At 29.9% G+C, this 24,519-nt stretch overlaps 2 protein-coding genes and 2 pseudogenes across 3 annotated transcripts; 1 reads left to right on the top strand and 3 right to left on the bottom strand.

The window, feature by feature from the left end:
- The first annotated feature begins 732 nt into the window (after positions 1-732).
- Positions 733-13,783, top strand: LOC149880089 (uncharacterized). Its single transcript, XM_090070672.1, has 5 exons — positions 733-890; positions 4,807-6,149; positions 7,349-7,516; positions 7,814-7,944; positions 13,396-13,783. Exons 1-5 carry the CDS (start codon positions 859-861, stop codon positions 13,519-13,521), a joined length of 1,800 nt encoding a protein of 599 aa, XP_089926798.1. The 5' UTR covers positions 733-858; the 3' UTR covers positions 13,522-13,783.
- Positions 13,784-16,008: 2,225 nt separating this feature from the next.
- Positions 16,009-16,850, bottom strand: LOC145184863 (uncharacterized). Its single transcript, XM_090069988.1, has 3 exons — positions 16,843-16,850; positions 16,359-16,645; positions 16,009-16,232 (listed from the first exon to the last, which is right to left on the bottom strand). Exons 1-3 carry the CDS (start codon positions 16,848-16,850, stop codon positions 16,009-16,011), a joined length of 519 nt encoding a protein of 172 aa, XP_089926114.1.
- A 295-nt stretch (positions 16,851-17,145) lies between these two features.
- On the bottom strand, positions 17,146-18,576 carry LOC149880088 (zinc finger BED domain-containing protein 4-like; annotated as a pseudogene). The gene is made up of 2 exons (XR_016446476.1): positions 17,807-18,576; positions 17,146-17,572 (listed from the first exon to the last, which is right to left on the bottom strand). The product of XR_016446476.1 is annotated as a zinc finger BED domain-containing protein 4-like (transcript).
- A 59-nt stretch (positions 18,577-18,635) lies between these two features.
- On the bottom strand, positions 18,636-19,613 carry LOC149880087 (zinc finger BED domain-containing protein 4-like; annotated as a pseudogene).
- Positions 19,614-24,519: the final 4,906 nt, after the last annotated feature.

Here is a 24,519-nt window from a genome sequence, read left to right as displayed (position 1 = left end):
GATGGTGTCACATTCTATGTGTTGGAGTATCTCTATAAATAATTTCTTTTTAGTGCGAGTTTTGTTGCTGATGTTGATTCCTTTCTCTTGACATTTTATTCTTCTTTTTTGATTTATCTAAAAACAATAAAGTTCTAAACTAATTTTGCGAGCTCTGAAAATCTTTAAATTTCAGTGAAGCAAAGTTAGTTTTTCTTCAAGTTTGGCAGTCTCTCCAGGAGTAAGTCTATCAAAATGCGTAAATTTACCTCAACACGAGTTTCACCAAGAGCAAGACAAAACGTCTGGTTTATAGATAACAATAAGAGAAACTTTTGATTGAAAAGACAACAGCTTTATCTTTCCGCAGTTGGCAACAAAAAAAGCAGTCTTCTTTTATTTGAGAGAGGATTTATCTAACCGTAAAGGTCTAAAAAGAATGATGATGATGCTTATAACAAATAGCGCTCATTATAGATTCATCTAAGCCTCGACTATGATACCTTAAAGTTAAACTTTGACGAAGAATAGAATTTATTCGTCAATTCCAATTGCACATTCCGAAAAACTGAAGTTTATTTCAGGGGAAGTTATGCAGAGATTAAAAATTGGTAGGAAAAAAATGTTGCCGGCATAAAATCTTTTATTTTCAAAGTCTCTAAACATTTAAACTTAACTCTGTCATCAAATGTTTTCTGATTGTTTGTTCAGTTTTTCGCCTCAATAAATACAGCATACCCTAGCGGTTTGTTGTTTTTATTAAGATGAATAGAATGGCTGCAAATAACTTGTATTATCCAATTGCAAACGTGTTGAAAAAAGATTTTATCAAAAATATAAATTTCAACTTAGTTAACGCAGTTCAAGTTCGATCTAAAGATGAACCTTCTTTACACTTTCTGCTTCGTAATGTAAGTTAAATTTTAGTTATATGTAGTTGTCTAAAGAAAGTTCTTAAAGTTGCCGAAACTTGAAAATCGTTTTATAAAAACATGTAATTAAAAAATACATTGCTCTTTTAAAGCAAACTATTTCTTTAAAAATACGAACATGTTAAAACATTTTTGAACATATTTTAAAGTTTGTTTACAAATATATTTGTGTATTACTATAAATAAGAAAACTCAATAATTAATTTTAAGTAATTTGTTTCTTATTTGGCTTTGTGAACTCTGCTCAACAATTAGAAGAGTAAATTGTTTACAAAAATAATTTAAAATCTTTCTTAAAACACTGTATACTTTTTTAAGGTCATCAAGGACGATGTGTAATTGAAAATCTTTTTTGTGATGGCTGTTTTTTATATATTTTTTTTTTCTCATGAAAAACCAAATATTAATTTGAAACCTCGTGAGAGAAAACCAGATATATTTGCAATTAAATAAAACACTTGATAACTTACCAACTTAACAAAATTTCAGAAATGTTACCAACTGAATAAATTCTTTATTTTTTCATGATTTGGATTTTAATGGAAGCACAGTGATGCTTCTTTAATTTTATGGCCATTTTTTTCCCTCAATCCAAATACAGTTTTAGTTGAAGATAAAAATGGTAAACTTTTCTTTTTAACAAAAATTGAAAACTATGAAATGTATTTACAATGAATATATCTCTATATATAAATATATATGTACTATATATATATTTCTTTATATTATATATCCTATATATATATTTCTATATATAATTACATTGTTGGCTAATATTGTTTTAATTAAAATGGGCTCTCCTTTAAGTTGTTGTGTGATAAACTGTTATATTGCTACATTTTATGAAAGAAAGAGGGCGATAGGGGGGGGACGATGCCAGAAAAGATATCAAGACTCGGGGACAATACTCTTACCGTAAAACTTTCTCACATCGTTGTAGAAATGACTTCGCTGTGACTAACTTTCCGAGACAGTGAGCAGTGGGGTTGCTGGATAGGTCAAAAAGTCTGACATGGAGTATTCGTAAAAAATCAGATTTCAAGTGTTTTTTACGTACCATCTCTGACGTTGCACACGTCTTGCTACGGCACTGGTTTTGAGTGTTTAGAGCATATTGAAGAAATGCTAAAAAATTTCTCCAACATCTCTCTAAATATTTTCGAAATTTATCTTTAGTTTTTCATTCAACAACTTATCCCAAAATTATTGTTAATTTCCTTTTTTGTTCAATTTTTAAAAATTTTACTTTTTCTTTGACTTATGAACTTTTAGGATATTTCAGTTTTATAAAGTTTTCATAATTACGCTGGCTCTTATATTCATTATATCAATTAACTGCTTTGGTAAATGTTTTCTTAATTGCTATGTTAAGCAGCAACCATTTGCTGTATTCATTCTGCCACTTTTTCATATCTTATTTAGGAGTGCTGAACTAAAATCCGAAGTCAGATATTTTAATCAAGGAAATACACACAATTGATCAACTTGTGTTCATGGTTTTTCAATAAAGCAAGTACCAGTTTAATTGTCCAAACAATCAATGACCATTTTGCTGCCATTATAGAATTCTAATAAGCTGACCAGCATTGACAATTCTAAAAACTTTCCCATTATACAAAAAGTATGAAACTTTTGCAGGACGGTACACAAAGTTTTCGCTTAAGCTAGAGGCTAATAAATCTGCTGCTTTCTCGGAAAGTATGATTAAAATACTGAGGACATGTTAAAGTGTTAGCATTAAATTATGAATTTACATAATCTAATAGTATTTCTTAGCATTTAGAATGTGGAGCCTACTATTGTCATCGCCACCAAGTTAAAGATCAATATTAGTATACTTTGTAAACCTTAAATTACCCTAGATATTTAACTGGCGCAATATTATGTGAGTAACAGCCTCAGATGATAAAAAAGCGTTAGCATCATGTAAACATTAGCAGTAAGTTTATATTAGAAAAATTATTGTCACCATCACTTTCTTATTTAGATAAGATTTGTGTTTGTAACATTAATGTAATAAAATCTACAAAGTTACAACTTTAAAATGCCAATATTTTGCAAGATCTGCTTACATTTGATGAAACTAATTTTGCAAACTCGTAGAAAACATGCTGGTGAATCTCTAACAGGTGTAAACTATATTGGAAAATGTTAAAATGCTGATTTTTGCTTTTTAATGAGACATTAGAAATAAAAAAATACTATTCTTACGAATAGCTGTTCCAGTTACAAAAATTGAGAGTGATTGGTTGAAAAACGAAATTATTGTAGCTTTGATTCTTTTGCATAATATTTTTTTAATATGAAAGCCGTTCTATGCAATAATCATTTGCCGTTCTACGCAATAATAATAGCTCATAGCAGTTTGATAAATACTTATATTTAACTAACTGTAATGAGCAAATAAAAATGGTTTTAATAGTTTCTCTAAAATGTTTATTTTATTAGAATAATATAAACGTTATTGCTAATGTTTACAAGCACAAATATTATCTAAACAAAAATAATAATAATAATTGTTGACATCAAAATTTTTTTTTTTTTTTTTTTTTTTTTTATTTAGACAAAATTTGTGCTTGTAACATTAGTTCATGTTTCCAGTGCCTTTCGCAAGATATTGGATGTTGTGGTAGAGGAAGACGACATGAGCAACCTAGCTACTTGGTCTGACTCTTGTGTTCCCCAAAATCAGAACAGTTTAATATCTGTATAATACTATAGTAAGATGCTGTCTTACATTTTGTAAGAAACAAACCTAGCATTAACTCAATCACTATGAGATACTCCCTGCCAGTTTATTTATGAGTCCAGGAAATGGATCATGCACACAGTGAAATTGAATAACTCCAGAGGAAAGCTGATTTCTAAAGTTCAATTGGATTTATAAGGATCCTAAAGCAAGTTAACCGAAACAACGCTTATCGGTTCATTCAAATGAACCCACAAGACTTCAAGGACTATTCGGTTATAGCGAAGCTGTTCAACTACAAGTTAATTACTTTTTTGAACGTTTCTGTCCTAAAATTTACTCAAGTATCACACATAATACATTTTAAAGCTATCCATGACCGAAATGAATCAATTGGCTGCGATAATGTCAAATTCAATGAAAAACCTAAGAGAAAGAGTGCTGGCACTGGATTATCAACTTCCAGTGTTTTTAATGTAAAACCAAAAATATAAACTGGCACAAACGAACTTGCAGACCTAAGAAATAAAGACATTTTGGCGGCATTTCCGTTTATCCCTCTCCAGTACCGAGAAGACTACCGAGTAGATCTTCTCCTATAAAATAAACTGTACCCATGAAAAGCTTTTAAATGCCTTGTACATGATGTAATCGTTGTAAAATGTACTATTTAAATGTAGTTTAATAGAGAAAATAAAAAAAATGTTTAAATTGTAACCTACTTTTAAATTTTGTGACTAAAAAAAAATATATGTGATATACGAAAACAGAAATTGGGACCCGATCATAGTGAAAATGTGACGATTTCCCTATGACAAGGTCCTAACTGCGTTTTGGGGGTATTAATTTTTCAATAAAGAGTGAAGCATTTTACTTCAAAAATTGTGATATTAATGGCCAGTGTCTCTTTCATTATGAGAAAAAAATATAATCAATGCATATTTATAAGTTTCCATTGTAGGAACATAATAATCTCTGGTTAAATTAGTTCAGCAGTTAAACAAACACTTAAGTGCCGTTTTTCTTTGATTAAAGACTTTTTGAATGATGGTTATGTATTTGCTATGAGTACTCGATTTCAAGGAAGGCATTGATTTAAAACTTACTGATTGTCATTTCATAAAAATTACTTTTTGGGGGAAGGTGGAAATGAGAAAGTGGATTTGGGGAGCCTTAGTACATTAGAAACATTTTTCTTTGTTTTAGAATTCAACAGACAATATTTTGCACAACAAGTTGTCCACCGCCATGCATATGCATATCAAAGATTGTAAATTGCAGAAAAAGTGGTTTGGAATATGTACCAATTGAATTTCCACCTAACATAACAGAACTCAATTTAGAGGAAAATAGTATTGCCAGCCTTCCATCTGACGTATTCAAATCATTAACTTCATTAATAACTCTTAATCTAAAGAGTAACAAAATATCCACCCTTCCATCTGACGTATTCAAATCATTAACTTCATTAACAACTCTTAATCTATACAGAAACGAAATATCCACCCTTCCATCTGACGTATTCAAATCATTAACTTCATTAACAACTCTTAATCTATACGGAAACAAAATATCCACCCTTCCATCTGACGTATTTAAATCATTAACTTCATTAACAACATTTAATCTAGGCGGTAATCAAATATCAAAATTTCCATCTGAAGTATTTAAGTCACTAACTTCTTTAAAAAGTCTTGAATTAAAGCACAACCAAATATCCACATTTCCATCTGACCTAATTCAGCCACTAACTTCATTAACTAATCTTAATTTAGAAACTAACAAAATATCCACATTTCCAACAAACGCATTTCAGCCATTAACTTCATTAAAACATCTTTATTTAGGGTTTAACCAAATATCCACTCTTCCATCTGATGCATTCAAGCAATTACCTTCATTAACAAATCTTGATTTAAAAATCAACAAATTATCCACATTTCCATCTGATGCATTCAACTCATTAACTTCATTAACTGATCTTAATCTAGAACAAAACAAAATATCCATATTTCCACCAGACGCATTTAAGCCCTTGACGTCATTAACAACCCTTAGATTAGAATATAATCAAATATCTACTCTTCCATCTGATGCATTCCAATCATTAACTTCATTAAAAACTCTTACTTTATATAATAACAAAATATCGACATTTCACCCTGACGCATTCAAGTCATTGACTTCATTGACAACTCTTACTTTATATTCCAACAAAATATCTACTCTTCCTTCAGACGTATTTAACTCATTAACTTTATTAGAATCACTTCGCTTAAACGACAACCAAATATTCAATATTCCATCTGAAGCATTAAAGCCATTAATTTCACTAAAATCCCTAGATTTAAGTTCCAACCGAATATCCACTCTTACTTCTGACGTATTCAAGTCGTTAATTTCATTAACTTACTTTGAATTAAATGAAAACCCATTGGTGTGTGATTGCAGTATTGTGACATATATGAAAAAAATTAGTTTCCGAGGTGATTGTACTGATGCAGTTACTGGAAGAAGAAATATTCCATTAAGATATTTGAACACCAAAGGTAATAAATGTTAAATAATCTAAAACGGATGAAAACTACGATTTTCCTTATTTTCAAAATTTCATTTAGTAAATGTTTTGTGATAAACTTTTGACCTTCATTCAATAAAGTTGAAAGTATTATTCAGTTTCACCTCATAATCTGTTTGATACTCATATCATAAATCTTCTTATCTGAACAAAAGAATTGAATTTCGCAGTTTGAATGGGCATAAAACTTTACAAATCTGAGATATTTTTACATAAAATGGAAGAAAGTGACGTTTTGTTCTGCAAGTAAAGTTTCATCGAATGATCAAGAAAAATTCTCTAAAGTTAAAACTTGATAGTCTTACCTTTATTCAAACAACTTTGTTTTTTAGATTTCCTGTCTCCATATATTTTTGTTTAGAACCTTTTTGAGCTCAAACTTTGTTGCATTTCTTATAAAGTGATTTATTTTCCTTTGTAAACTCTTCATAAAATAAAAAGAAAAATGTATTTTAAGAGTTTTATCTAAAATCTGTGGTTTTTTTAATGAAGAATACGGGTATATGTTAAGTTTATCATTTATAATAATAACAAAAATAATAATAACAACTGATAATAACAACAATAATAATAACAACAATAATAATAATAACAATAATAATAGCAACAATAATAATAACAACAATAATAATAACAACAATAATAATAACAATAATAATAATAACAACAATAATAATAACAACAATAATAATAACAACAATAATAATAACAACAATAATAATAACAACAATAATAATAGCAACAATAATAATAACAACAATAATAATAACAACAATAATAATAACAATAATAATAATAACAACAATAATAATAACAACAATAATAATAACAACAATAATAATAACAACAATAATAATAACAACAATAATAATAACAACAATAATGACAACAACAATAATAACAACAATAATGACAACAACAATAATAACAACAACAATAATAATAACAACAATAATAATAACAATAATAATAATAACAACAATAATAATAACAACAATAATAATAACAACAATAATAATAACAACAATAATAATAACAACAATAATAATAACAACAATAATGACAACAACAATAATAACAACAATAATGACAACAACAATAATAACAACAACAATAATAGCAACAATGATAATAACAACAATAATAACAGAGAAGAGTAAACCATTTTAGAATTCTGTTTGAATGGAACCACAACTTCAACCACCACATCAGCCACCACTTCATCACTAGCCTCAACATCCAAAGCAAAAACCACGCCAACACATTCTTCGGCTACTTTGCATCCAACAAACACGTTACCTACTGCTTGTCCTCCATTAGCAAGAATAAAGTTACAAGGTAATAGCTATTAGTTCTAACTCCCATTGAAGAATCTTGATAAAGTTACATAAAAAAGATCCTAAAATATTTCCCCTCCTATCCAAATCTCACTATATTTAGGCTTTACTTGGCTTACTGCTGTTCCTTCACAATCCCCTCACTCCCTTCCCTTACTTTTATACAAAGATGGATTACTTTGATAAAAAGTGAAAAGGTTGTTCAAATGACATAGTATTTGAGTTAAAACTGCTTACGACACAATTTAACTTGTTTTTAAGCATCGTAAAAACTTTAATTAGAAACGCTTTTTTATAGGATGTTTTGAACACAACGTTGTCAGGCCAATTTTCATGCAGCATTTGAACTTACGCAATTTCATTGATTGGAGCAACCTAAATGCAATTGTTGATGCATGCAATCATCTTGTTTCCATGTCTAAATATAAAGTATACTTTTTTCTAAAATATAAAACTTTCTATTACAAAAAATACTTTATTTATTATATAACTATTATTTGTATTTAGAGAATTCGTATTACTTGATGTTTTCTTATTAAAACATTCTTATACAAATGTCAACATTCATATATTTATACATATATAAAGTAAGATTAAAATTCAAGTTATTTTTCTGCTCTTAAAAAGACATAAAAAGCTTGTTAAACAATCCGTTTTATGTTATCTTTTATTTAGTTTTTTTTAAGTCATAATTAGGTTTTGTTTTATGTTATTGATTGGTATTATTGTTTTGGGTTTCTGGGTTTATGTTTATGACTTTTTGTACATGAAAAAATAAAGCAGGTTAAGCTTGGTGAAACTATTTTCAAATAGTTTCACCAAGCTTAACCGGCTTTAAGTAATGAAAGAAATCAATAAATAACTACAACACTTCATTTTATTAATCACATTTATTCATGAAATACTTAAGAAAGCCTAATATGAATGAATACTCCTAAACTTATATCTTTTACAGACATTTAAAGCAACATCATTTTGACTTGTTGAGTTTTTGAAGAGACGTTATTAAAATGTCAATTTTTTCTGATAGAATTGTTGTCATTGCAGTTGTACCAAAACTCTTCTTTTCCCTAAAACCCTGACGAAACTCCAGTAATTTCAAAATATCAGCAAAGTTTATGAGAAAAAAATTCTTAAGTTGTTTGCCATGAGTCGGTGTTTCTTTAACAGTTGCACGTTTCAATGGACTTTCAATGGATCTCCTGGATTGTTTAATACCATAACAATTTTATGTTAGTTTTAAAATGTGATCTTTTTATCGAAAAAGCAAATGCAACTAACTCTTCTGATAAATTCCAATGATGTCCAAAAAACAACTTTAGAGCTATTACAGAGACTGCTGCATCCCTTTTTTTGTAAGTTTCAATGTCCTTCAAAAGCTGTCGACCAAAACTTGCGGAAACAGCTGTAAACTAAGCCTTCACAAAAACATTAGTTGCAGTAATTTAAATGGCTTGAAGGCCTTTTATTTCTCTCTTCACTAGTTTAAACTTGTCAAACGTCCCAAAACTCATGAATTATATGACCCTTTACTTGGTTCTGTGAAGTTCACGTAAAGTGAACTCTGGATACAGTTTTCATTGGAAATTCTTATTGCATACTTTTTTTAAAAAAAGTTTCGACTTCTCTTTAATTTTAACGCGCACGTCGAGTATTCTTTCTTTCAGTTATTATTTCTATAGACTTTTCATGAATTGCTCAGCTTCTGAGTTGGTAATTTTTCATTATAACGAGATATGATAAACGAGTTTAATTGCTCAGCTTCTGAGTTGGTATTTGTATTGATTTCACTAGGTTCTATTCATCTTTGTAAAATTTTTAAAAAAGGATTTACTTTAACTGGAACAATTAGGCCTTCCAACAACGATTCTCTAGCCTCAGAACAGAAATCGTTTCTATTTTTTGTTCTTTACCATGTAGAACTTGTATTGAATCATCAGAGCGATAGCACATTGACATAATTATTAGCAACTTTATTTGATGATGCCGCTTGTTTGAAGACTTCAATCGAAGAATTGATGCCAAAACAGGGTTTTTTCCCTCAATGGTTTGAAAAAAAATGTCGCCAATAAGTTCATTGAAAACGGGGGAAAATAGATGGAATAGGAAGAAGAAATTCGGAAAAAAAACCTAACTGAAGTGTTTTGCAAGGAAAATAATTCTTTAAAATTTACAGAATTTAGGAGTAACAAAATATAATTAGTAATTTATTGACATAGTCAATGAAGATTGCAGGCAGCCATTACACCATAAGAAAAGCATTACGTTGATAAAACTGGACAACAAATTTTAACTTTTTTTGTGTAATAGAATATAAATTATATTTCTCTGTTTCAGTTTTTCACGCTGAGTTCAAATATCATATAGAAATTGTTGTGTAAGCTCTAGTTTTTAAGCAATCAATTGATACAATTGATCATGTTTATGCATAAATTACTATAGAAAACGTTTAGTCACTTCACGTTAGACACTCCAGGGCATTTATATGCTCCCTTATTACACAGCTTCTGGACATTCTCTTGCTGCTTTCCAGCAGTAATCTGCCATCATTGAGATGCTCCATCAACCCTGGTACCATTTTCCATCTCAGTCATCTCCAGATGAAAGCGTTCACCATATTCGTCGCTCACTTCCTTACAGTTAGAAGGGAACAAGTTCAGATGACTGTAGAAAGTGTAGTTTCAATGACATATTGCAGCCCAGTGTCAACAATTTCCTGGTAGTTACGTCCTCTGTGGTTGCCCAAGAAATTCCTCACCATCAATTTAAAATTCTCCCAGGCAGTCTTTTTATCTTGTTCAAGGGTGTTTTCAAGCTGAGTGTCCGCCATTAGCTCACGTATTTGTGGACCTACAAACACACCTGCCTTGATTTTCTCCAGGGTTAACTTAGGGAACTTGGAAATCAAATATTTAAATGCTGCACCATTTCGATCGAGGGCCTTTACAAAATTTTTCATCAGGCCGATTTTTATATGTAGAGATTGCAGGAGAATTTTACTGCGCTCAACAAGTATTACATGAATCGTATTTTTGACACTAGATTTTAAGGATTGTCTCTTAGGCCATTCCTGTTTGATGGAATGAGTCGCCCTCGCTCGACTATCTCACACACAGAGAAAGCAATAAAACTTTGTATAACCGAGCTTCAGTTTTAGAATAAGTGCTACAACTTTTAAGTCACCACAAATCTGCCACTGATGTTCTTCATATTTGATCTTGACTAGGATTAGTTTCATATTGTCATGTTTCCTTCAATCCATCTGCATGAGCAATGGGAACTGATGGTATTGTTTCCATTGTGTAGGAGTGCAGCCTTGAGACATGTCTTTGACGAGTCCATAACCAGTCTCGATTCTTCATTAGCATGCTGAATCTTTAGTTCATCCATCAAACCAGCCACATTATGACAATAGAAAACTTGTTCTGCCATTGAAAAATACAGTTCAAACTGGCTGTTTCTGCTGCGAAATGCACTTATTCTAAGATCATCTTGAAGTTCCACTGTTGCAATCTGGATTCTAATAGCTCAGTCTTTCCACTGTTGCAATCTGGATTCTAATAGCTCAGTCTTGTTCTTAGATAGTCCTAAATCCCGAACCAGATCATTTTCCTCATTTTAAGAGATTTGATGAGGATCAGCGTCAACTGCAGTAGGTAGAAACGTTACATCTTCCGAAGTTAATGACTCAGAAGCTTCTATGCTATCATTGGCATTATCATCATCATCATCATCATCATCATCATCATCATCATCATCATCATCATCATCATCATCATCATCATCATCATCATCACTGAACTCAGTCGGTATGTTGGTTGGTGGGTCTGGCACAGGAACACCTTCACCGTGGGGCACTAGTTTCAAGGCACTTGGAATATTTGGATATTGCATTGATTGTGTCCTCTTCTCTGTGATACCATGATTTATGGAGGGTAATATGCAAAAATAACAATTGGAAACACGATCAGTTGCTTTCCTCCGAATCATGGGTACAGCAAATGGGATGGCTCATCTTTTGCCATGTAACCAGCTAGAAAGCTCTGCACTACAAGAAGTACAACAAATGTCACGAGCCCGGGCTTGTTCTTGATCTCCCAACTTACAACCAAAGTACAAATGGTAAGCTTTCTTGATCACTGGTGTGATAGTACGTTTCCGTGAAACCAATGTCACTTTGCCACAAATATAACAGAATGAATTCAGATTATTGACACCTTTCTTAGCATGTTTTATTAAAGTTAATGAAAAAATATTACTATATATTATAATAAAATCTGAAATAAATAGATAAAACAGTTAAATACCATGAAAAACATATGAAAGAAAGAACACGATTAAAGAAGAAGCCAACACATTGAATGAAAAACCATAAAATCAATCGAAAAGACCTCTAGCGATAACTTTGAAAATTTTTCAATGTTAGATTTGTAAAATTTTTCAATATCAGATTTGTGTTCAGCATCCTTGAATTAGTGTATTTCAGCTATTTTTGTTTTCATCACAACTTCTCTGTTGACCAGTGTAATCATTACGATTAGAACCCACTGAGGATGAACTATTAAACCCTAACCATTAGCCCTTATCTTTTTCTAACGTAACAGTCATCAGATTCTTAACATCAGTTCCAACCCCCAAACTTCTTTCATTCAACCCTCTAACCCATTCTAAAAATAAAAAAATCATTAACATTAAAAAAATATAAAATGTAAAAATATAAAATGTAAAATATTTCTGAAGTTATGTCATTCTTGGCTAAGTTTAGTTTATATTTATAAAATATGCTGCTTGTTATTCTTTCAATACGAAATCCAAAAAAAACTTTAAGAACCCGTCGCAATTAAATTGAATAATTAAGTCGGTAAAATTATATAAATGACATTATGTAAATGACATGTATGAAATTTCAAATTTTTCTGAGTATTAGACTTTTTTTTCTAATTTATCTGAGTATTAGACTTTTTTTTTCAGTACACTTGATTCGTAAGAGAAAATGTAGAGAAAAATGTTGTTATTAAATGAGTTAATATTATACTACAACTTAGGCAGTTCAGTGAGCACAGCCCACTGTCAGCTGTGACAGGATGCGGGTCATGATTGACCCCTAAACATTTTTTAACATACTTTAAACATTAAACACATACTGCATAAATGAAATCGAAAAAAGATAAAAATATTATACGAGTTTCAAGTGATGAAACAAGTTATTACAACACCGTGAAAATGGCAATAAACTTAATGTGTAAGATTTAAATGCAGAAAAACGGAGCTATTTAATTTATTTATTATAAAGGTATGTTGAGGTTTACAGGAGAGTAGTGAGTTGAAAAATTTTAAGACCGAGTTGTTGTTTTATTGACAAAACAATAAATATGTTTTTATTAGCTAACACAATGTTTAACGTTAATAAAAACTATTGCTAAAATTTTATCAAACTTCATGTGTTGATGTTAACTTTTGCTTATAATATAACCCACCAGAAATTTCGGTCCACAAAGTGAAACTCTTGAAACATGTCACTTTTTTTAATGAGATTAACGTGGCTTAAAGGTAAATATGTATAGAAGTGTTTTTCTTGCACCCAACATTAAAGTCCATTATTCTTTAGAAACACTTTCACACACTTTGACTGAAGTTGTTCCAGGATAGTTTTATCTGGACATATATCCCAGCTAACACAAAACGTTCAAGTACGTTCGAAGAACGTTGGAAACGTTCTTAGATCGTTCTTAGAACGTGGCCGACCGTTTCTAACGTTCTACGAACGTTTCTTGAACGTTTTGTGTTAGCTGGGATATTTCTAAATGAGACTTAAAAATTTAACTAAAAACCTAAGGTTTCAACAGCAGCTAAATGAAATACTAGATTTTGTTAATTTAGATCTTTGGAATTGCATTTTATGGTGAGTGCTGGTATGACCGTTCCGAAGTAAATCTGACAAACTCATCCGACTGCCAAGGACCTGTCGGAAAAGAACGCAGTGTCATGGTTTACACCATCATGTAATTTATTTTAGAGAATCGTTGTAAATAATGCTGGGTTTTGCTAATTTTTGGTGCTGAAGTTGGTGTGTTGGAGGAAGTGAGATTTATTATTCTGTTACAATCAAACGATTTACGATGTGATTTTCATTTTGTTGGGTGTTTGCAAGAAAAGAAGCATTTTAGTAATCTCCATTTGAAGACATTTTAGTGTTGTAACTTACACAATTGTTGTTTTCAATTTTTTTCAGATTTCAATTTTATTGTTATGAAAAAATATATATTTGTAACAGGCTTTTGGGATTTCAAAATGTCAAATAAAATGTCAAAAAAACAGAAAGACTAATTTGTCTTCCAATCTTATATATACATACATATATATATACATATTGAAAATACAGCGCAGGATGATAACTTTGTTGGTACTTAAAGTACCGGCAATCATCAGCCAAAATAAATAATGAAAAAAGCGTAACAATAAGAAAACATTAGAGAAAACAAAAAAACCGTTAAAAATGTCTTTAAAAAGAACTGTTCTTATTAATGGCTTCAAATAGGTCTTTACTGTCAAATGACGCAAGCATGTATTTATTCATATGCCTACATTTACTCACCAGCTCTTGCTTTTTATTTAACAAATTCGCGCCTCTATAAATGGCAATTTCAGTTTTTTCATTTAAACATAAGGCGCATCTTCTTGTGTTTGGTTGATAAGGTTGGCATTTCCTGATAATACTCTATTTAATTAATGGCTTTCCGTTTTTTTCTTTTATGCGCCATACTTCCTTGGATAGTTCTGTGTCGTTTTTGTATCTTATAACATTAAACGACTTAATTTGCATACCGTAATTTAAAACGGTAGTGGTTCACTTATACCAATATATACTTTATCTAAAGTCAGGCAGAGTTGATTTAGGGGACAATTCAACCTGCTGGTACAACTGCAGGATTTCTTATTTTGATCTTCAATTTCGCCGACGATTTTTTGGCTATACCAGTTTATTATAGATTTTAAATTCGGCATGCAGCTGTTACTAACTTTTAAAGTGTTTTTATTGAATATCTTGTGCAAAAAATTTTTTGTTGGAAAATGTTTGTCTACCAAATCAAGAAACAATTTGCCAACTTTTGTCATGACATTTTTGCTAAATGGTGGGTTGAACCATATAATATTATGCTTTCGACTATATTTCTTTCTGGTTTTATTAGGAGTATTATATTTTAATTTATAACTGCAGCCTGCTTTATTTAATGCTTCTTCATAACACATAGTCGCTTTGCCGAATGTTTTCTTACTGGATGAAAGTCTTGATAATCTGCGTTCCAATGAAATGGGTATTTGCTTAATAATATTCGAAGGATGGTTTGATTCCTTATGAATATAGTTTATTTGGTTCCCTGGCTTGCCATAGGGTTGGTAATTAGAATCGTTTAGGTTCAAAATAATATCCAGGTAGTTAACGATTTTAAGGTTACATTTAATGGTAATATTTAATTATTTATTCCATATTTTTTAAACATTTTTGTAATTGTTTTCTTGACTCTTTCTGATTCTGGGCCACTTAGATTTTTAAAACCGCCAAACCATCGTCTCTGTAGCTTATCTAACAAAAATAGTCCTACTAATTCCCAAACTTCAGCACCATCAAATGCACCAATTGTTACATCAAATAGACCGCATCCTTTTTTCATCCATGTCTCATTTCCATAAAACAAAAGAGATTTTCTAGAGTGGTAGACTATTCTTTTTTCTTCAGGCTTAATACAAACGTATTTCTCAGCAAAAGACATCACTATTCTCAACAGTTCTTCACTAATTGATGGATAGAAATCGTTAATATCCAAAACGACGAATTTTTGCAGCTTTTTATTCTGAATACTTTGAAACCAATCTATAACGTTCTGCGTCTTTTTCCATTTCTTCTCAGGTTTCTGAGCACTCTTGAGTGAAGAAGTCTTTTACTAATCATAAATATATATATATATATATATATATATATATATATATATATATATATATATATATATATATATATATATATATATATATAGATATATAGATACACTGCCGCTCACGGAAGTTAGGACAATGGAGATTTTTTCAAAAAAGCAATATTAATATATAATTACGTTATAGAATTTTTAATCAATGTTAATAAAAATTATAATTTTTATACATTTTCAATATAAAATGTATTATTAGTCAGTTTTATGTAATAAAAATTTTCAAAAACCATTGTAATAATTAAATTTTCTTTTCGTCAAAAAAATCACCCTTTTTAAAAAAATCACTCTATTTAACTATTCTCGGCATTCTTTTAATTAATTTTCAATTTGTTTCTTTCTGAATATTAATTCATTCCTGTTTTATAATGTTCCATAAATGAGATTTTGATGTTGGACATACAGTTCTAATTTTTCAATCCAGTTCATCCCATAGTTACTCAATTGGGTTGAGGTCTGGGCTTTGGCGAGACCAGGTCATTACACGTAACACATTATCAGCTTTTTTTTATTCTAAATAATTTCGACATAATAATGCAGTATGTTTAGGGTCATTAACATGCATCAGAATAAAATTATCTCCGATTAATCGAAGTCCCGAAGGGATCGCACTTGTTTCCAGGATATCTCTATAATGTTCTTTTCTCATTATACCATCGATTTTACGTAAATCTCCCACTCCATCCTGAGAGAGACAACCCCAAACTATCACAGAGCCTTCACCATGTTTTACTGTTGAAACCAGACATTGAGTTAGTATTTTTTCTTTTTTCGATTACCTTTTCGTAGATATGGTTTTCGGATAGCAACACGACCATGCAAATAAGCTTTTTGCAATCTTCCTTTGATTTTACTGACAGAAACTTTTTTCTCGATCACAGTTGAAAACAGCTGTTATTTGTGGAGCAGTTAACATTCGATTACGTTTACTGATAACTTTTATACGTCGGTCATCAGTTTTTGTTGTTATTCGAGAAGGACCTGGACGATTTCTGTCTTTCGAATTTCCAGATTCTCGATATCGACGAATTGTATAGCTAACTGTTGATTTACTATGATTTAATTTTTCAGCAATTTTTCTAACTGTATAGTCTTCTTGAAGCAAAGTGAGTATTGCTGCCTTTTTTCTACGCTTATTGACATACCTTTAGGCATATTATTTCCAATATTTTAAATTTATACTAAAAAAAAAAATTTAGTTTTACCTTTGAACTTCTGCACTTGAAACTTTTAAAACACCAACACAAAATACTCAAAATATCTGCATATAAGAACACAGTAAAAAATAGAAATACTTGTTAAATGAAAAACTTAAAAGATTTGAATCGATAATGTAAAATACAGGTTCATACGTGACTTTGATATTTTCTGGGTTCTCTGTTTATTAATTTAAAATGATAAGACTTTTACTTGCGTGAACAATTTATGCTATTTTAATGTATTTACTTTAAAATAACTTAATTTAGAATTTTTTTGTACAAATTTTATTTCTAACTTCCATGAGCGGCAGTGTATATATATCGGCATCAGCCAATGGTTATCACGGCATCGGCCGAAATTTTATTTAACTATATAACTTAAAGATCCAAACTATACAAAGAGAGATGTTCAAAAACAAGAAATGCAAATTTAAAAAATATAAACATAAAGTATAACATATTTTAAGCATAATCGAACAATTTGTGTTATGCTAGAAAGAAATACAAACTTTTATAATGTTATGAAAAGTAATAAAATATGTTATATAAAGCTGTGAATCTATTTTTTTTTGTTTCCATTTCTCAAAAAAAATTCCAATTCGCATGCACAAAAGCTAGATGTTCTCCGTGTTCTGCAGTTAGTCGGGACAGTGTCAATTCATAAATATTTCCCCCAGTACTAAACAATCTTTCGCTGAACACAGAAGAAGGCGGAGCTCCTAAATATTTTTTGCTAGGTATGAGAGGTCTAAAATACTATTGCTGCTAGAGTGTTTCTTTTTATATGTTTCTTTGTAATTTCCCCACCATTTATAAGGACATTCTTTTTGATGCAAATTAGGCAGTGATAAGTAAAAGTTCATTTCATTAACTCTATAAGAAATGTAAGTAAATAAAAAAGTCAAACTATAATAAAAAATCCTAATTTTTATTGTTCAAAATACTAACCATCAATGAATATTATCAATATTATTTTATTTTCATAACTATTATTTATATAATAATTCATAATAATTTGGAATAACGTTTTTTTTTTAATAATTTAAATTAAATTAGACAAGAACAAATTGTTAGTAAAGTTTTTATTTTAAAATTATTACAACTTACATTTTTTCCTTTTTCTCAAAATAAATTTGTGTCTCTGTTGAAAGTTTTTTACAGTTCTTCGCTTTCGTTGATTTTTTTAATTCAGGTGGTGTTTTTGAAACTTGATAAAAATTGCATATGCTTTCTGTCATTTTTAATTTTTTGAGTGGAGAGCTAGATACTTGGGTTGATTCAGATGAAGCGTTTGTTTCATCATCTGATATAGTTAAGTTGTCGGTAGTTATAAGGCTCTCTGTAATATCCGTTTTATTTAGCTTCATGTATTGTTCTAGAATATTTGATTTTATAGCCTCTTTCTCCTCATCTGATATGACATAACTCAGTTTGAATCTTGGATCTAAAACTGTAGAAATGTTCAGGCTTTTATTAAATTTATAGCTGGAAAACCTTGAAATAAAATCTTTTTTTAACTCTTCCATTACTGTTTTTATTTCACCTGCATTTTCTGAAGCATAGGCTAGGTACGCTTCCATTGAAACTATAAATGGAACAATTTGAGACACTGATGCCCTGTTTTCACTCATCTCTAGTGTAGCCGCCTCAAAATGCTTTAAAACTAAGATCAGGGTCTCAGCTAATAACCATTGGTCTTCTGTAAGATTAAAGGCATTGCACTTTGGATTTCTGATAAAAAATAATGCCAGTGAGGTTTTTTGTTCAACTAACCTTTCTAGCATGTAAAATGTTGAGTTCCATCTCGTAATTACCTCTTGTATAAGTGAATGTAGGGGTAACTTTAGCTGTTGTTGAATTTCATGAAGCATGTCCATGGAGGACGAAGAATGGTGAAATTGTGTGGCAACTTTTCTAGCCTTAACTATAAGATCATTCACAATTGTTTGCTGCTTAAAAGCTTATCGGTTATACAAAGTTGAAGAGTGTGGATTACGCAACTGAGAGAATTTTTTTCTAAACCAACTTCTTTTATGGCTAATTTCATATTAGCAGCATTATCTGAGAGGACAAAGTACACTTTGTTAGTTAGTATTTTCCATTCATTTAAAGAATCCTTTAGACATTTTGATATTTTTACACCTGTATGAGAGCCTGTTATTTTTTTAAGTTGAAGCACCGCTGTCATAGAATTAAACTCTGAGTTTATCCAGTGTGCTGTTAAAGAATAAAAGCTTAGAATATTGTGATGTTTAGTCCATCCGTCAGTGGTGAAACTCAAAAAATCTGCTTTTGCTAAACCATTCATAATTTGTATTTTCATTTTTTTCATAAATTAGAGGAACAACAGTTTCGGCCATATGTTTTCTAGAGGGCATGGTATACCTAGGTTCAAGATGCATAATTAGTTTGCTAAATCCTTGATCTGTAACTAAAGAATATGGCTGAATGTCTACGCATATCATTTCTCCGATAAGCAGAGTTATTTTTTGAGCTCTTTGATCACTTGATGTCCATTTCTTATGCTTATTAATAATATCTTCAAGCTTAGGTTGATGTTTTTGGTCTAGAGTAACTGTAACACTATTGCTAAAGGAATCTTTGCTGTTATCATTCTCATTACTGGTTGAAGTAGATCCAATGACATAGCTATTTTTTTCTGTGTTGATTTTTTTGAAACCAATTTGATCTTCTATTTTCTGAAAAACTTTTACATGTTTTGCTTTCATATGTCCTCTTAAATTGGATGTTGTCTTTTTTTTTTCCAGATGAGCCTCCTCTTGATATTTTCATTTTGAAAAATTTACAAATTGCCTTTGAACGATTTTTTTCATCAATATCAAAATAGTCCCAGATTAGACTTTTAATTGCTTTGCTCATTGTTGATTTGTTTTTAATTTATCATTATATCTAAGCTAAAAATGAAAATTCTATATTAAAAAGGAAAAGCCTTATTCCATTACGCGCTAGAAGCGTAGAATAAAAGAGAAAGAAACTATTTTGTGTAATTTTACTTTAAATGAATGATAAAGTAGCATTTTAAACTTTTTCGTAATTTTTTTGCTTTTTCACTCTTTTTTTAGAAAATAAAAGTTTGTATAAACTTTGAATGAATGAGAATTGAAAGAGAAAACTGATTGATTCGAAACTCTTGCAGTTATTCTTAACTATTAAAATGTTTCATTATATTTACATTAACGTTAAATTAAAAGCAAATTTATTATTAAAAGCGTTTAATAAATAAACATTCAATATAAGAGATGTTATATAACTTAATTTCGAACAAACATTTGCTTAAAATTTGCTAATTATAAGAAGTAATGATTATATAAAAGCTTTCTTGATAAAAAAAAAAGACAAAATCGTTTTAATTCAAACAGAATGACATTTAGAAAACAAGCTTTTCATTAAAAGCATTAGCTTTAATTAATAAGAGAAAAGGTGGATAATAAAAATCAACAATAAAACTTAAAAAATGTTGTTTTCATTGTCACTGAAATGGAATCTAGCATTTCCATTCCAGTATATAATTCTATCCTATATCCAATATATACTACTTATTTGATTTCCTGAAATCAAATAAGTAGTATATATTGTGTTCCCATCGGCATCTACATCGGCCAAAAGTAGGCATCGGTGCAGCCCTAATATATTTATATATATATATATATATATATATATATATATATATATATATATATATATATATATATATATACACGTCTTTTTAAGCCGTCATTAATAGGTGTTAAATATGACAACTTTAGGACGTTTTAAATAAAAGAAAGTCTTAAACTGATTATCCCGAAAGACGTCTTGTTCAGATGTTTTACGGATGTCTTAAACTGGTTGTTAGAAGACGTCTTAATGAGGTGTGGAAAAACCATCATAAACACGTCTTTAACTAGTTGCAGACGTCTAGACGAGTTAAAGAATAGTTACATACGTCTTAAAGTTGTCACATGTTGGGTGGGAGGTACGTATAAATTTTTATTCCTTTCTAGAAACAAGTTTCCGTCATGCACGTTTCATTAATGGCGGTCATTTATAATAATCGTTCTGTAAAATCGATTGTCTTTAGTTAAAATTTCTTCTTTCTGTTTAATTGATCTATAGAAGACATTTTAAATTCATCTATATTTAACGGAAAAGAGATATCGATGTTTTAATCTAGTTTATACATCTAATATGCGTCTACATTTGGACATAATTAGAATCTCTGTAATTAGACGTTTTTTCGATGTCTAATATAAGTCTATAATATACGCATCTAAGATAAATACAAATTAGAGTTATAAATGATAATAAATACAAAAATTATAAATACAAATTAGATGGTATAAAAGACGTCTTTTGCCTGCTGGGATACTCTTAGAAAATACAAAAACTGTATTATATTCCTTACTTAAGCAAAATTGAAGTTTTGAATTGTGATGACCTGTGAAATTAAAAATAAAAAAGATACAAACGCCTATGCTTAAATAGAAAACAAAAAAGCGTCAGAAAAATTAAAATGTAAAGTCCATTGTTTTGCTGTAAGAATTTTCTAAGAATTTTCTAATTTTCTTAGAAAATGGTTACGATTAAATGTTGCGTGTTGCCGATTTGATTTCCATAAACTACATGGAACTATTTCAAAATAAACTGTTTGCTAAGCTAAAACATTAAATTCTCTAGTAAGTTATCAATAAAAAAAACTTAACAATTTTTCACTCTCGTAAATTTTGCATAAAAATTCTCTTATACTTACCAAGTTCAACATCAAACAAAACCAAAAATTTTAAAATAATTCTAAGACTTGATAGTTAAACAACGATATTCTTATTATGGCAGAAGAGCAAGTTGTTCATTGAAGAGTTTGCATAGCAGCTAAAAGACGAAGCCCTAAATCTTTCTGGACTGTTGAGGTTACAGTCAGGACTACACTCTTGTTGATGTAAAGTAACAACTTTCTTTATTCACTAAACTCTCGGCATTTCAGTTGGATAATAGCCCAGCTAACACAAAACGTTCAAGTACGTTCGAAGAACGTTGGAAACGTTCTTAGAACGTTCTTAGAACGTCCCCGACCTTTTCTAACGTTCTACGGACGTTTCTTGAACGTTTTGTGTTAGCAGGGAGTGTTTGTCGATAAAAAAAAATTAGATCTAAATTTAAAATCTAAAACATATTTTAAAAAAATTGGCTTCTGATTCAATGAAAAAAAAAAAAAAAAAAAAACTGATCAAATAACTTCTATTAACTAATATTTATGCTAGACTTAGGCTCTGCGGTGTTCAACGACTGAATGATGATCTTAGTAAGTAATCGAAATTTAAAATATGAATCAATCTTATTCTCATTAAATTACCAAACAAATTCCTACAGTTACTGTACGTAATTCGATACTCTTATAACAAAAATATATAAAAATCCTTACTAGATTGAAATTAAAATAGTCTAGTTAATAATTTCTCTATTTAATATTATTAATGCAATTTAATACATTCAGCTAAAAAATTTCTATAAGACTGTAACTTAATTTTTGGTAAAGAGTGTGTTAGGTACCGCTCTATTTTTTGCACAGTACGGTATAAAAAAAGATGTAAATAAAAATCATTTTTTCACCCAAAGATAAATGAGAGCTGTTTTTGTTTAAAAAGATATTTACCAAATTTTTTTGTTGACCTGTGTATTCAAGTATATTTGAAAACCACGCTCTAAAATAACTCCAAAAAAGAATTAGTTTAAAAAGCAAACAAAACAACACCTGAAAAAGAAACTTAGTACTTATTTGTTTTCTTCTACAAAATTTTATTTTTTTCTTAGAAAATAGATATAATTGGATGTTTCGTATTTCCGGTTGGATTTCCATAAATTACTTGGAACTTTGCAAAAAAATCTAATATGTTATTTGCTCAGCAAAAACACGCCATATTCGACAACAGTTAACTTACTTTTCTTAATTTTTTACAAAAATGAATTCTTTTACTGTTTTGTATTTAGGAAAATTTTTGAAAATTTCCTTGTTTACTTTTTTTTTAGTAACAAATTTTACTAATAAGAATCAAGATTCAAAATGGTACAAAAAATAGTATGGATAATCATATTGGTTTCCTTAGAGTTCGCGCATTCTTTTGATCCATTTACATTGGCAACAGTCAGTGCAGTTGGTGGAGCTGGTTTTGCTTTTGTAGGCAGTATGTAATTTGTTTTATGTTGTTATTTTGGTTGTAAAGTGTTCTAGTCAAACAACTTTACAACTACAGAGTCGTTATTGCGTGCTGATGTTTATTTTACATAAAACTAAGAAAAAAACTGGTTCCTTTTTATTACTGTTACAATATTTTAGGTAATTCTTGCAAATGAGTACTATTCTATCAACGTAACATGTTTTTGGCCAATACACAGTTTGTTTTTCTCTAGCTTTTGATTTTTCAAGTACTGTCAACTGGGGTGACGTTGGCCACTGGGATGACTCTGGAACTTTTTTTGAATTTGCTTCCATGCATATTATGACATTTTTTTCTTTAAAAATTGTTCCCTCGGCTAAGTGTATACTACTACGGATAAACCCATTTTGCTTTCCTTCATAAAATAGTTTCTGGCGGTTTTGGAGTTATCCATGAGTTGTACATTTTGTTAAGTTTGAGATAACAAGATCAGATACAGCGTTTTGTTGCAATATTTTAATCTTCCTGCGGATATTCTTGACGAGGCCATAAACTATGATGTTGTAATCTTTCGTTAAGTCTCCATCTTCCCCTGATGTGTTAAGATGGTACGTGACAAAGTAACTGCAGCATGTTGATTTTTTCCAGGAACGCACTCAGCTATAACTTTTTACTTTTAGTGCATTATTAAGCGTGACTGTATACGAGGAGGTACTTTTGGCAGTGGTTTACATAGAAAATTTTCTAGAAGTACGTGGTCAGTTTGAATATAGATTTGCCTTTCATTAGAGTATTGGTTGACATGTGTGAATTAAATTCAAGAAATGGTACTAAAAGTGTAATACTATATTCAGTTGCAGAAACTCTAATTACATATCCAAAACTTCAAGCTTGCTACATGAATCTAATAATTATTTTCTCGTACTTTTTGAAATATTAATGGTATTTAAATTAAAATCTAACTTAAAGAAAGTATTATAATGAAAAAAGAGGATAGATCTATCATTTATCAATCATACTGTCTCGTGATATAAGCACATGGTAAGACAGAAAAAGGACCGAAAATACATTCAAGAAGTATATAGGCTAACAGATTTGTAGTGCATTCCACGAAAGGTAAGCAATTTTAAAAAAAGTTAAAATATGACTAGGCATTGCTCCTGGGATATATTATTACGTTAAGTATTGCGGTCATGCTATTAACTAGTAAATAATTTATTTCATTAAAATAACATAAGACCTTTGGTTAACGAAGTTTTATATTCTATGTGCTTTTTGTATTTGTAATTTTTTTAAACAGTCCAAAAGTTCCTAAGAATTATGAGTCGTTGGGCTAAGGAATGAGCGGTTTTTAGTTATTTTATTCTGAATAAAGGATGAAACTCAAGTAGAAAAAGATGGAGAATGTCTTTAGCAGATAGATTTTACAAAGATAACACAGATTCCGGCAGGATCGTTCAAAATGAAGCTCTAAATTTGAGTTGTCATCTGGCAAACAGGCATCCTGATATCCATAGATTTGTCCTGGACCTTGATACCGATGTTCAAAAATTTATTTTTAGCAAAAGAACAAGGAATACTCAAAAACGACTGAATAACAAATTTTAAGACATATTTTTCCTAATTAAAGAATTACATTTAAATTACAGTTAATTATTTGTCAAATTA

This window comes from Hydra viridissima, unplaced genomic scaffold (genome assembly GCF_058129835.1).
Source record: "Hydra viridissima isolate aposymbiotic clone 2 unplaced genomic scaffold, HvirCarnegie_v1 scaffold_13, whole genome shotgun sequence".
In the NCBI taxonomy this organism is placed as follows: Eukaryota; Metazoa; Cnidaria; class Hydrozoa; order Anthoathecata; family Hydridae; genus Hydra; species Hydra viridissima.
The sequence above is the reverse complement of the archived record's forward strand: the minus strand, read 5'-3'. Positions and strand labels throughout refer to the sequence as shown.

Coding starts and splice junctions, on each gene's coding strand:
- LOC149880089 (XM_090070672.1), top strand. CDS start 859: ATGAACCTTCTTTACACTTTCTGCTTCGTAAT. Junction 6,150..7,348: donor AAGATATTTGAACACCAAAG/GTAATAAATGTT, acceptor AAACCATTTTAG/AATTCTGTTTGAATGGAACC. Junction 7,517..7,813: donor AGCAAGAATAAAGTTACAAG/GTAATAGCTATT, acceptor GCTTTTTTATAG/GATGTTTTGAACACAACGTT.
- LOC145184863 (XM_090069988.1), bottom strand. Junction 16,233..16,358: donor TGATCGAGAAAAAAGTTTCT/GTCAGTAAAATC, acceptor TGGTTTCAACAG/TAAAACATGGTGAAGGCTCT.